At 39.4% G+C, this 13,804-nt stretch overlaps 1 protein-coding gene across 1 annotated transcript; it reads right to left on the bottom strand.

The window, feature by feature from the left end:
* Positions 1-9,156: 9,156 nt before the first annotated feature.
* On the bottom strand, positions 9,157-12,202 carry LOC146714731 (low affinity immunoglobulin gamma Fc region receptor III-like). Its single transcript, XM_085440348.1, has 8 exons — positions 12,070-12,202; positions 11,504-11,764; positions 10,656-10,898; positions 10,087-10,215; positions 9,912-9,927; positions 9,741-9,832; positions 9,468-9,512; positions 9,157-9,216 (listed from the first exon to the last, which is right to left on the bottom strand). Exons 1-8 carry the CDS (start codon positions 12,200-12,202, stop codon positions 9,164-9,166), a joined length of 972 nt encoding a protein of 323 aa, XP_085296474.1. The 3' UTR covers positions 9,157-9,163.
* Positions 12,203-13,804: the final 1,602 nt, after the last annotated feature.

Genomic DNA, 13,804 nt, shown 5'->3' with positions numbered 1-13,804 from the left:
TTTAATTGTTTTCTCCTAAAATGTTTTTAGAAGAGAAGAGAACAGTTGATTAATCAGTAATATTTAGCCTAATATACTGGTGCACTTTCTTCCGAGCGAGCCGGTGTTTATGACCTTTCAAAATAATACCATCCTAATGGATCTTTTATGGCTGAGCATCTTGCCCAAAGTGCTTATAAATTTGTGAATAAAATGTAAAAGAACAAAAGTCATTAGGTCTTTTATGACCTCCTTTCATTGCAGGGATTACTCATCAGGGTGAAAAGGTAGTAAAGTAAACAGGGAAGCCGAGCTGACGTCATTGAGTCTGCTGCTCTCTCACTGTGAGGTGTGTCCTCCTGTCCTCAGATGTCTGGATTCCTGGGTGTATCTGCAAAGCAGCAGGTGTGCGTGTACAAACCCCATGCACTCAGATTCCACTGCACACCTGGTTTTGACTATATCAGAATCAACCACACCCCCTGACTTATAATGTATTTAGTTTATTTTGTAGGTCTCTCTTAATATTTGGGCAGCACTTTATAACAATGTCACACTATTAAACATAAATTAAAAAAACATTTAATGGTTTATTAATTAAGTAATACGCTGTTAGCAAGTTTTTAATTCAATAATATATCATTACTTTTCAGTGTGTCATTTATAGATACAGATATTATTGTGATTATGACTAGCAGCTGATATCTGGACATGGTGTAACATATCTGTATTTATGAAAGACACACAAAAGGAGGTGTAATGATATATAAATGAACTGTTTCCTAATACCTTAATGGTTCATTGTGTGACATTATAAAGTGCGTCCAATATTTGTTTTCACTGCAATGTAACAAAGATAAAAAAGTATTTAACGTATCCCAGACTTGGAAAATTCTTTAAGACAAAGAAGAAAAAAATCATCTCATAGATTTTGCACTGAAACCAGCAGTGTGCATTTTACTTCCCCTTAACTTAATCTAAAAATTCAAGCTTTCCATTATGTCCTTGTGTCACTTTTATTTGAATTCTTTTGTTTATTGTAGGATATATTATTTTTAACCTTCCTCCTGCAACACACGAACTTATTTTATCAGTCTATTATTATTCCATTATCATAGTTTGATTGCTTTAAATATGTCATACCAGTTTCAACACAAGTATTTCATAACAAACTAACCTCAAGTTGCCGACCTTTATTGTTGCATAAGATCCTCTCTATCACAGTAGATGCGTTTAAACTTTTTGTATTCTAAGGCAAGCCAGCATAGCCGAAGCATTTTGAGTGTTTTTACAGCGGGAGATTCTCCAGCACACCGTAGACTTCTAGTTTTGCCACAGGGCACAGCACTCTCTGTGTTCTGGTCTTTACGGGACTCCCTTGATTTTCCAATATTCTGATAAGCCGTATCACTCACTCAGTTACTCGACAGTGTTTAAAACAGACAAAGGAAGGATTCAGTCAAGTGTGTATCCTGTAAAGCCCAAAGGGGATGACTATCAGGTGAGTGGATAAAGCAAAAGCCGCCTGACTCTTTTTTTAGTTAGATAATCATTTCCTTGTGGATCTAAAATGTGTGAGAACGATATTGTGTTATTCTTTATTATATTTTTTAGAATAAGAATAAGAATTTGACAGTTAAAATAATGAACACGCTTTATTCTGTATAAATGGCACTTCAGTAAAGCAAAGCAACATGCCTGTTTATCTATGACTAATTTATAGCATGCAGTGGACATTAAATGGTGCAATGTGCCATGCTAATGTTTGAACAATTAAAAAGTTTTATATATATGCACCGTCTTTGTACACAGATGTTTTCAGCCATTAGGGGAGACTGTGGCTCAGGTGCTCAGGAGCAGGCTGGCAGTTCAGTCCTGGACTCCTACTGTAAACTTGAAAGACACTGACTTGAATTTGATCCTGACTGTAGAGCCTTAGGTGCTTTTCCACGCTAACAAACCGGTATTATCAGTATTCCAGTTTGTCAAATACAAAAATGTCAGACCTATCCCATAGTATTCAGTCACATGTTTGAAGTATGAGAGCATGAATTATTTTCAGGCCATTAAAAACCACAAAAAAAAAAAGAAAAAAAAAAGACCATTCGGTGAAAATATCAATTCTTGGTATCTGGAACACGGAAAGCAGACTATCTAAACAAATGTAACCAGCTAACCTCAAACACTGGTTATGTGTTGTGTATCTCCGATGTTTTTCACAACCGGTTTGTACACATATACAAAAAGACATTACTATGACATCAACTTCAAACTGGTCTGCAGTATGATGCTATGATACATTAGCAATTCTATTTCAATATTACGTTCTTAGCAAATTTACAGCAATACAGCCCTACAATAATACACAAAAAGTCCAACCCCCTATTAGCAAGCACTTTGGCAACAGTGGGAAGGAAAAATTCCCTTTTAAAAGAGAGAAACCTCCGGCAGAACCAGGCTCTGGGATGGGGTGGCCGTCTGCCTCGGCCAGTTTGTGATGAGGGAAGGGAGTTGGTTTTAAAAACCAACCAAGTTGGTTTTAAAATTAAATTTAGATTGCCAATTATTAATGAATATTTTAAGCCAATATAAGAGTTTTGTAACATAATCACATGCTTGGGTCAGTTAAAGCGTGTGTGTGTGTGTGGGGGGGGGGGCCAGAGTGTGACCCCATAAATGACTTCCCTAAACCTGCTGGTCTAGAAGTCCAACAGTTCATCTAAACAAAAGGCACTTAGCCTAAAACAGATATAGATACGTTTATCCTACCATAAAACAATAAGACAAGGTACGACCTCTCCCATGCTCCCAGAGTGCTCTGGAATGCACACAAAGTTTGCAGACTATTAAGGATCAAACCTCTACCAATCTAAAACTAATTATAAAACTCTAAGCATATATAAGTAGATATTTTTAAGCATAAATGACAATCAACAATACAAAACCTGACACAAAGCTCACAGATAACACACAATAACACAATAGTGCCCTGCAGATTGTTCACAAAGCTGAGGGAACTGGGACTTAACAGCCGTCTGTGTGCATGGGTGTTGGACTTCCTCACTGGCAGAACTCAGGTGGTGAGGGTGGGCAGGTGCTTCTCCAACAGCATCACCATCAACACAGGAGCACCTCAGGGATGTGTCCTCTCGCCACTGCTCTACTCCCTCTACACTTCAGACTGTGTGGCCACCCATGGCTCCAACACCATTGTGAAGTTTGCTGACGACACAGTGGTGTTGGGTGCCATCTCCAACAACGATGAGGCGGCCTACATGGATGAAGTGAAGAATCTGGCATCGTGGTGCCAGGACAACCACCTCCAGCTGAACGTCAGCAAGACCAAGGAGCTGGTGGTGGACTTCAGAAGGGGTCAGCACAGAGACTACAAGCCCATTATCATCAATGGAGCTCCAGTGGAGAGGGTGCAGTCCTTCAAGTATCTTGGTGTCCACATCTCCTCAGACCTGACATGGGCTGCCCACATTCAGGTCCAGACCAAAAAGGCTAGGCAGCGCCTGTATCACCTACGACAACTGAGGAAGTTCAGGGTCTCTCCAAAGATCCTCAGGATTTTCTATACAGGCGCTGTGGAGAGCATCCTCACACAGAACATGACATCGTGGTTTGGGAACAGCTGTGTGAAGGACCAAAAAGCTCTCCAGAGAGTGATCCGTACAACAGAACGCTGCTGCAGGATTGCTCTCCCCCCGCTTCAGGACACCTACACCAGGAGATGCCGGACTAGAGCAGCGCAGATACTGAAGGACCCGTCCCATCCTGGCAACAAACTGTTCCAACTTCTGCAATCTGGTAGAAGGTTCCGCATCTTCCGGGCAAGGACAGAGAGACTCAAGAGGAGCTTCTATCCCCAAGCCATCCGTGCCCTAAACACACACACCCGCCCTCTCACATCATCTATAATTGACTGAGTCAGGACTCTCTTCCAGACACTAAACCAAGGCACAATGTACATTTCAAATTCCTTTAATTTTAAATATGTTTATATTGTCTATCCTGTAAAATAGTCAGATGTCTATTCATATTAATGTACAGAATTCACCTGCTTGCTGCTACTACTGCACATTCACCCAGTGTATATACTATATGGGGCGATCGTGGCTCAAGAGTTGGGAGTTCGCCTTGTAATCGGAAGGTTGCCGGTTCGAGCCCCGGCTTGGACAGTCTCGGTCGTTGTGTCCTTGGGCAAGACACTTCACCCGTTGCCTACTGGTGGTGGTCAGAGGGCCCGGTGGCGCCAGTGTCCGGCAGCCTCGCCTCTGTCAGTGCGCCCCAGGGTGGCTGTGGCTACAATGTAGCTTGCCATCACCAGTGTGTGAATGGGTGGATGACTGGATATGTAAAGCGCTTTGGGGTCCTTAGGGACTAGTAAAGCGCTATATAAATACAGGCCATTTACCATATATATATATATAAAATGTTCTTCCTCTACACCCCCTAATTTTTGCACATGTCGAGGAGCGTGTCAGGCTACATTTCACTGTGTGTTATACTTGTATAACTATGCATGTGACAAATAAAGAACCTTGACCCTTGAACCTTGAACAGATGTTAGGATTCAAAATATCACAGTGAAAATAATTGTTTGTTTGAAGCTTTTTTTTTCTGAAGATCAGTGATAATATTTCAGTAAAATACAGTGTTTGTTTGGTCAAACTATGATCTTTATTATGAAAACTTTATAACCTATATTAAATTCAATGGTCCAGAATTAAAAACAAATAAGAAAACCCACATAAAATAAAAATTAAACATAAAAATGAAAGAATATAAACTTTTTTTTTTCTGTTAGAAGGAAGTTGTACCAATCTCGCCACAGTATTGGTGCCAAACCTTTTTCTTGATAAACCCACAATAACTGCAAATAAATCTATGAATAAGATTTGTTATTACAGCTTTAAATGTAGTGACTTCTACAGCTGGAAACATTTCACTGCCACTGAACCATCTGGGTCTCTCAGTAATAATCTCACAACAACATTAGAAGCTACTTGAAGTTTCTATAAACTTGCTTTCCTACAGTTTGTCCACAGTGTGCATTTGTTCCTGCACAAGCAAATATCTTCATCATCTGTCATGTAATAAGATGTCTGACATACGTTACCTTACAGACCGTTCTAACATCAGCAAATCTTACATGTTTGTTCTCTTTGCTTCTACAGATCATGACAACACACTCACAACACTCCACATCAAAAGCAGAATATCTGTGAAGGAGCTGCTGGAGCGCTACGACGACTAAACACCGCAAGGTCATCTGTGCATACAATGTGGTTCAGAGGAATCCTGCCAGTCATGCAGCCAGTTTTACAGGCTTTCAATAAGTCATAAATATGAAGATTAAAATGAGCCGAGGACAAGAATCCTCTTTGTCTGACTCCATTGCTCACCCCAAACAGGGCTGAAATGCTGTCATCCCATTTTACTTCAAACTCTGGATGGCACACCAGCAAATCAGGACTCTCATGATTTTTGATCCCCTCTTTGTCTCAGACTAACAAATAACTTTCTGATATTTACACCATGCAAGCTTTGGAGCCATCAGTGAAACATATAAAAACAGATCTTTTTTAAATGTAGAGGGATTTTTCCCTCTAAATTTTTTTATTTCCCTTGATATGAACACAAGTTATGTTTAAACTTCAATACTGGCTGGTCAACTCTCATGGCCCTGCGCCTGTGACCCAATATTTTGTGTTTGCCAGTAACTGTTTTGTGGAATGAGATTTAAGACAATCAGTTATTTCTTGAGTGCATTATTTGCTCATGCTTTTGAGTTTGCTTGGTTCCAAATTTCATTTAAGCTAGTTCCCTTTTGTGTCTAGAATCTCTTTGGCACTCGCTCTCTGTTTGTTTTGTTTTGGGTTTTATTTTGACAATCCCTGTCTCATGTGCATTTTGCTCAGATTGCTCCCCCAGCATGGCTAGCTTCAGCGATCTCACTTAATGTTGCCCGTTGCTGGCCCGAGTTTGGCGAGAACAAAATCAGTCATCAGTGAACGGGTTACTCTGCCATCCAGATGACGTCCTGGTGTTTATCCTGATTCGTTTGGCTGTATGTGAAACCATACAGCCACGCACTGTCGTGTGGAAAAAGGTATGGTTTCTGTTTTCTTTTCTGTTGTGAACTTGAGACTTGATTTTTTTTTTAGTCCTTTATTTATCCAGGTAAAAATCTAATTTCCAAGAGAGACCTGGTATCTGGCACCTGGCTAACTCCTGATGCTGTACCTCCAGTCAGCTTAAGAGACTGGGACCCCACAGTCATCTCCTGTTCACTACAGTTACACCTTCAAAGAAGAGACTATATGTTTTCATATCAAAAGGACATTTTGTTGGGACTGACTAGTAGAAACTGGGAATATCTTCTTGGGAACATTATAAATTGCATTATGTTTGTGAGTGTTAATCATTCTAGAGAGGGAGCGTGAACTGACATAATCTGGAGACCATTGGGCTTTAAAAGAGGGTTTTGTACAGCTCTATCCTCATTCTGGCAATCCAAATGTGGTGGGGCGTGGTCTGCGGTGCCGTGCAGGGAGGGCGGACGCACCTGCACGGCATCCGTAATCACGCCCGCCAAGTTAAAATACGGGGACTCAAGTGTGTGTGGTGTTGTTGTGGTGAGTGTAAATAAAGATGGCTCTGAATGATGATCTGTGGTCCCGTCGTGCCCTATTCTCACCACACCAAACAAATTAAAGTTTCATGTTCTTTAAAAAATGACTGTTTGTTGCTTATGTTGTTATTGTCTGAAGGTACTGTGCAATCCAGGTAGCCGTCGTTTCTCAAGCTTGAATTCTGGAGCCCCTCTTCTTTGCCTGGAGCAGTCAGACAGGTGAAAACATCCTTAGAGTTGTAAGTACCAGGGTCAATTGCACTAGCAGATCGTTACATGGAGAAACCTTTTGAACTCAAGCGCGCTCATGAACACAGGTGCTCACATACACAAACTATATCTTCCTTGGCTGCGACCATAGAACATATTGTGCACTGTCAGTCCTGTGTGCTGCTGAATAACATTCAATATTTAGTATTTACTGTTACTTGCACATATCTAGGTTGTTGTCTCTATATTGTGTTGTTCTCTTGTTGTTTGTTTTCTCTTTTCTTCTTTTAACAGGTGATCCAACGGATTTTCTCAGTGTCTCCTTTTACTGTCCCCCCTTCCCCTCTGTTTTCTTTCTCCCTTTCTTTCTTTCTCTTTCTCCCTTTCAGTGTAATTCTCTGTCCAAGGTGTAATAACTTAAAATAAAATAAAATAAATCAGCTTGGCATCTTTCCTGGCTTTCTGACAACAAGTCTGATTGCTAAATTACCAAACGGGACAGGCGAAAAAACCCAAAGAACTGATAATTGTGAATTAACAGTTGAGACAGTGATAACTGTTGTAACTGTGAGCTGAATGTAAAGTGAGCTGTAACTAGAGTGCGATTAAAAATAGTTTGATGAATTTAATAAAAGCATTAATTTGGGGTGGTTGAGAGAGCACAAATCAGACATTTTGACTTAAAGCAAATCAGTAAAACTGGAAGCCAAAGGATGGAAAACATGCAAAAAATCCATTACCAAGCAGAACTTTTGGTGTGAAAACCAAATGTTCATCAGTCAAAAGTTCTTAAGTCACAAACATAATTGCATACATTTCGTAAATGAACTTATTTTATATACAACAACATGAATACATATTAAACTTGTTATTTTTTACTTATCACTACAGAGTCCCAGCTGTAGATGTTCTGTGGTGAGGAAAAAGGGGGTTTATATTTATGTTGGAGGGAATGAAGAATCCAGCTGTGAGCTCAGGTGACTGAGGAAATGCTGGGTGCATACATGAGAAGCTGGTGGATATCAGCTTTAAGGATGTGTGTTGGCTCACTGGCTGCCCCTCATGCCTGTCCCACCTGTGACTTCCTGTCGGAGAACAATAACGTTTATTGTAAAAGCATCGTCTGCCCTTGAGGTAACGCAAAGTTCTGTTTTGTGTGATTGAATCTTTACAGAGAGTGTAAAGTTACCTGTATCCTTACAGGATTTGTTTAGAAGGTGCAGACACACTCTGTGTGGAGGAGGAAATCATCTGGTTTTACTTTCATGTAAACATCTGGCCTCAGACAGACACATAACTTATCATTTGTAATGTGTTTTGTGTTGTGACGATTTTTTTTGTGTAAAACATGTGAAGCTGAAACACTTCTCTATTTTCTTCTGTATCAGTAAAAAAAACTCATTAATACCTCTCCCCTTTTTTGGTGTTCATTACCTTCACCTGGGATACTTAAAGCTATGGTGTGTTTTGTACTGCAATGCTGTTACTCGACTAAATGAAACTGACTGTCAGACAGAGATGACCTCATGCTTTGTTCAGTTTAATCAGAAATTTGTGAGTGACACGTTCACATGTATATTATTGAAGGAAGTAATTAAAGTAAAATACAGTTTTATTATCCACTTGTCTTTGGTCCAGACTAATATATGGTTTTTAGTGCAGTGGCACTCTGAGATCACTACAATGTGTTGTCAGATATATCTGACAATATAAGTTATTCAAACAGTGATACTAATAGTGCCTGTAATAAATTACTTTGGCTTGTAAATACAGTAAATATCTAGCTTGCAAAGAATGATAAATATGTTTTTATTTTTCATTTGTTTGGTGTTTAACTGTTTTTGCCATCTCACTAAATACACTATATAGCGTGACTGAATTAAGAAGAAAATAATTAAATAATAGTTGTGCTTTCTCATGTATGTTTTCATATATGAGAAAGGCCAGGCCTGGCAAAAACCAACAATAGGGTGGGTTTTTGCAATTCATGTTAAACAAATATACCTCAGGTATATAGAAGGTGTAAGAAAACTTTCCAGATGATGGCAAGAACATTACTTCCGAGTAAAAACATGACAAAACTCTTTAATTTGTCACATATAGAATGAAATTATCATATCATTCTGCTTACGAAGAATACAAACCTTCACTAAATTCTGAATGGCCTTATATGTATAAGATTCAACTCTGGTGATGTGTAGTGGTAGTGTGTAGTAGCTAAGTTTGGTAAGTGAATAACTAAACTCCATATTGACCTTTAATTACCTGCAACATAATGAAATAACACATTTCAGAACAAACACTGAATGAAAATATTGTGACTGTACCTTCAGCTCACATCTGCACATTAATGTAAAAAGCACTCCCCTCGGGTTCATCATAATCCCCTGTTAAAATGATCAAATGAATCCAAAAAGAAATTAATACTGAAAAAATTTCTGATCACTCTATGATCACTGTTTGTTTCAAGCTCTTTAAACTCAATAAGAGAGGAGGTGACATTCTCGTATTCATCTGCTCTTGAAATGTTCATATTTTTATTTACAGGATGTAAAAACATATCAAATGGAATTAGTTTCATTAAAAAAAATAAATTTCATCTCTAACTGCTCTATTCTTTTCAGCACATATACTGTACCATTTCTGTTCACTTGTGTGACTGAATCATAGATGTCATCAGTACCTAAAGAAAAACAGAAGCCAGGGTCACATTAATCATTTTATTACAGTTACACTAAAGATCAGAGCAAAAACAGAAACACTGTGTGAGTCAAAACCAGGACTGTAAGATCTTTAAATGTTCTTTGAAAAACTGCTGAACACAAACTGAACCTAAGAATTGTTACTGTCAATGAAGGTTTAATAAAAGTCAATATTAATAATGATAATGAAGATCGGTTTAAATGCTGACCAGAATGAGGAGAGTTGTATTCATGAGTTTCATTCTGGTTGACTCCATGATTTGTGGAGGAGCCCGGACTGTGACTCTCAGACTGGATCGACCTGAAACAGGAAATAAACACAATAAACTCAAAAGTAACTGATGTTTGTTTAAAATAATAATAAAAAGTATTTTACCAACCTGGTGAAGCAGGAATCTGTGAAAGAGACAAATGTTATTACACATGTTTGTCATGTATAAATTGTTCCACTGATATTTTGTGTCATGAGATCAGAATACATGTATATGTGTGAATAATTAAAGTGTATGTAGTAAATAAACTCTCTAATACAGCATGAAAAGAAGAGGCTCTTACACTTGGACTGTCTGCAGCGACACAACAAGAGCAGGAGAATAATAATGAGAGAGACTCCACAAACCAGTCCAACCATCAACCACACAGGAGATGAAGAGCTGTCAGCTCCAGACACAGTTACTGTAATGACTAATGACAATAAAGTATTAATAAAATATAATTATATTGGATATTTTATAAATATTCTCACAAAATAGATCCAGGAGACTTCAAAAGTTAAAAGAGATTAGATCTAATGTTCCTTATGATAATGAAAATCCTTTACAGAAATCATCCTAATGGACCTACATCCATTTTCACACTTTGGCTCATGTGATTAGGTAGAGGATCAATGAAGGTTCCATGTCCCTCTTGGGGGGGATTCTTCCACAGACCTTAAATCTGGGACTCACCACAATTTGACCCTAGAACTGAAGAACCTTCCCGGAGGAGAGGTGAAACGTTTTCAAGCAACTTAAAGAAGTACAAACGCTTTTCTTTCCAAGCTCCTTAGACTACAATGACCTGGATGACTGAGAATCTTCATAAGACATTTACAGAAACACATCAAATGTTTTGATCCTGCTCACCTTTAACTGACATCCAGCTCTGTGCTGACTCTCTTCCTGAGTACTGACACTTGTAGAAACCTTCATCAGACTTTGACACTGCAGAGATCTTCAGCTCCCCTCGGGGATCATTTTGAATAAGTTTGTCATTGTGATAGAAAAACACATTGGAAAGTATTTTTTGTGTTCTCAAACTGCAGCTCAGACTAACAGAAGCTCCCTCAGTCACAGGATGAACAGGACTCACCAGGATAGAAACATCATCTGTGAAACAATCACACACAATTGTTTCAGTCAGACCAGCTGGTGCACACTTTTAGAAAAGCTGACATACAATAATAAGAGTCGTACTATATTATACATGCACTATTTTACATGTGACAACTGTAGAAGTGACGTGTAGTTTCAAAATAGTTGCAGGAGGAGAGGTGGGGCACAATAGTTCATGGAGCTGTGAACAGTGCAAGTAAAATAAAGAAAGTTTGCTGCTCTGAACTCCCTGACTGGTTCTGCACTGAGGAGAACTCACACACAGCACAACCTTTGATACAACGGCACATTTTTACATTATGATCTTTAAGAATAACACTTTGATGACAATTGAGCTTTTTAGTAGTTTAAATAGAAGAGAGAAAATATAAACACCTTTGTTGTCTTCAAATTTTGACAAACTGAATTATGAAAAGATCGAGTGAAATGAGACCAACAATCATGAATATTTTGATGCTTTTGGTGCCTAAAATTGTCTCAGATTTTAATTTTTGTTTGTTTTGCCACAAATAATTACTTCACATTCAGCAAAGCTGGCACAAATGTTCATGTGACATCTAAATCGTTCAGATCCAAGAAGAAAATGTATAATAACATACTTTGTACAGTGATGTTGACTGCACTGCTGAACTCTCCTGATGCAGACTCACACCAGTACACTGCAGTATATGACACTGATGTGTTGATGTTACATGTGAATTCAGCCAGTCTCCCACAGCGAGAGTACGGTATGCTCTCCTCAGAGGTCTTCCTCACTCTCCACTCAGTGGAATTTCCATCACAGGTCAGTGAGACAGAGTCAGAGGTGAAGTGTTGCACTCTGTCAGGACTCACTGTGAGAGACGCTGCTGAATGAACATCTGAAAACAACATGCAGTGAAGAGACAAAGCTCACAGATGTTAGGATTCAAAATATGATAATGAAAGTATTCCTTTACTTTTTTATTTTTATTTTTTCTCAAGATCAGGTAATAATTCAATGAGTCTTGTTTCTGGTGGGTGCAGCCCTTTGTCAATAATTCTGTTTGTAATTTTTAAGGACAGAATTTCTAGGTGTAGTCAAGTGGCGGAAGGCCTTCACTTGGTTGGTCTCAGAATCTCATCTCTGCTTTTCACAAATAATGTTATTCTGTTGGCTACATTGGTTGGTGGCCGCCAAGCTCACACTGGAACATAGTGATGGGAATTCCAGATATCTTTAGAGAACCAGCTCTTTTGGCTCCCAACCAGCTCTTCAGGTTGTTTAGTTCAACCTGAGTCCAGTGTTGCTGTCTCCTTCCTACCTTTGCCTCCACCATGATGGGGGGGGGGGGGGGGGGGGGCGTAACAGTGTCCAGAGTTCAGCTGAGACAGTGTCCTTCGCCCTGCAGGGCTAAGTAAACAGTCTTCCAGCCAACCCAGGTGGCCTTGCTTAGAATGGGAAGAACAGTCTAAACACAGTCTATTATCAGGGTGTTTTTTTTTTCAGCTCCAGCCTTGAGACCGCAGCTGGTGCCAAAGAGGTATCCGCATGAAGTGATGGTGGTTTTTACTTTAGTGCGAACAACTCATATGAATTTCAAAGCTGTTCTAACAGTCCATCACTGGTCTCTCAATCTCCCGTTGGAGAGCCGTGAGCTTCTCTATGATGTTATCCAAACTTACGTTCCATGATGTTGTCATTCTTGTGCTCAAAGAGCAGGTTCTGAGAACTCACGACCACAGTGAGCTTCTCCAAGATGTACTCCAATTTGCGCTTGGAGGTGTTATTCCAAGCGAGCCCTCCAAGATGTAATCCAGTTTGCACTCAGAGATCTTATTCGGAGTATTAACGGCAGCCTTAAGCTTCTCCAAGATCTTATCCGTGCTGCACTCAATGAGCCCATTTGAGAAACTCACGCCTCTTCCCATCGTTTCAATCCCAGCGGGCAGCCTTGTGGGGGTTTGAACAGCCGGTTCCGCTTCCTTAATTCTTCGATAAGTCAGGGCCAAGCCAGCTCCAATCAGCAAGAACCCTGTTACCATGGTTCCGAATAGGTAGATATCTTCAGCACTCAGGTTCACCCAAGCCCAGACTTCTCGTTGAGAAAAGGGTGTCAATAGCATTCAGAGACCAGTTGATCAAATCCATAATTCTCTTTTAGGTTTAGAAACAGACTGTGAGAGAGTGTTCCAGGGAAAAGTAAAAACACAAGACAAGGACATAAGAAGCTAAGCAGGGAAGATAAGGGAGAGGAGAGGAGAAAAAGTGTGACCGCCTTCGCCGAGAGCCAAACGAGAAAATGTATTACATTTATTTATTACATTTTATGTGGAGTGAATAAATGTGCTTTTAAAAAAAAAGCATGCAAAATTGCACTAAAAGAATCTGCGAAACAGTGAGGCCGCTGAAGGTGAACCGTGTTATAGCGAGGGACCGCTGTAATTGTGAAGATAAGTCACAACATACCTTTCGTAAATACTAATATATAGAGACCCTTACCAGCAATCATTCATGTATTTTTTAATATCCTGTGGCTTTTTTTCAAGGTTTCTTGACATGCTGTACTTGACTACCTGATATTGACATAACGGGGGGAAACATCTGGCTTTGGCTATTGTTAACCTGTAGTTTGAATGCTGAACATTTGATTGTTTAAATCATAAGAACTGTCACTATACAGAGATGTGCTTCTGAATGTGGTCGATGTCTCTTTTGATTTTGTAATGCAGTTCTGCTTGTGTTGAGTGATGTAAATATCCAATTGATCTACACTCTTCAAACATCAGAATTGATCATTTATTTTTTATGACACAGCAATGGTGAGTGTTCCCACCTTCTGCTCTTTGTAACATAAAGTGATCTTTCTGTTTTCATATTTTGGACACGATTTTGGTGTCCACAGTAGTGATTGACCGCAAAATAAAGCTACAGGAAATGT

Source organism: Copadichromis virginalis, linkage group LG3 (assembly GCF_057382275.1).
Source record: "Copadichromis virginalis isolate Kocher_CV1m ecotype Utaka linkage group LG3, C_Virginalis_male_GT1.1, whole genome shotgun sequence".
Classification (NCBI taxonomy): Eukaryota; Metazoa; Chordata; class Actinopteri; order Cichliformes; family Cichlidae; genus Copadichromis; species Copadichromis virginalis.
Note: the sequence above shows the minus strand (reverse complement) of the source record. Positions and strands in the feature narration are given on the sequence as shown.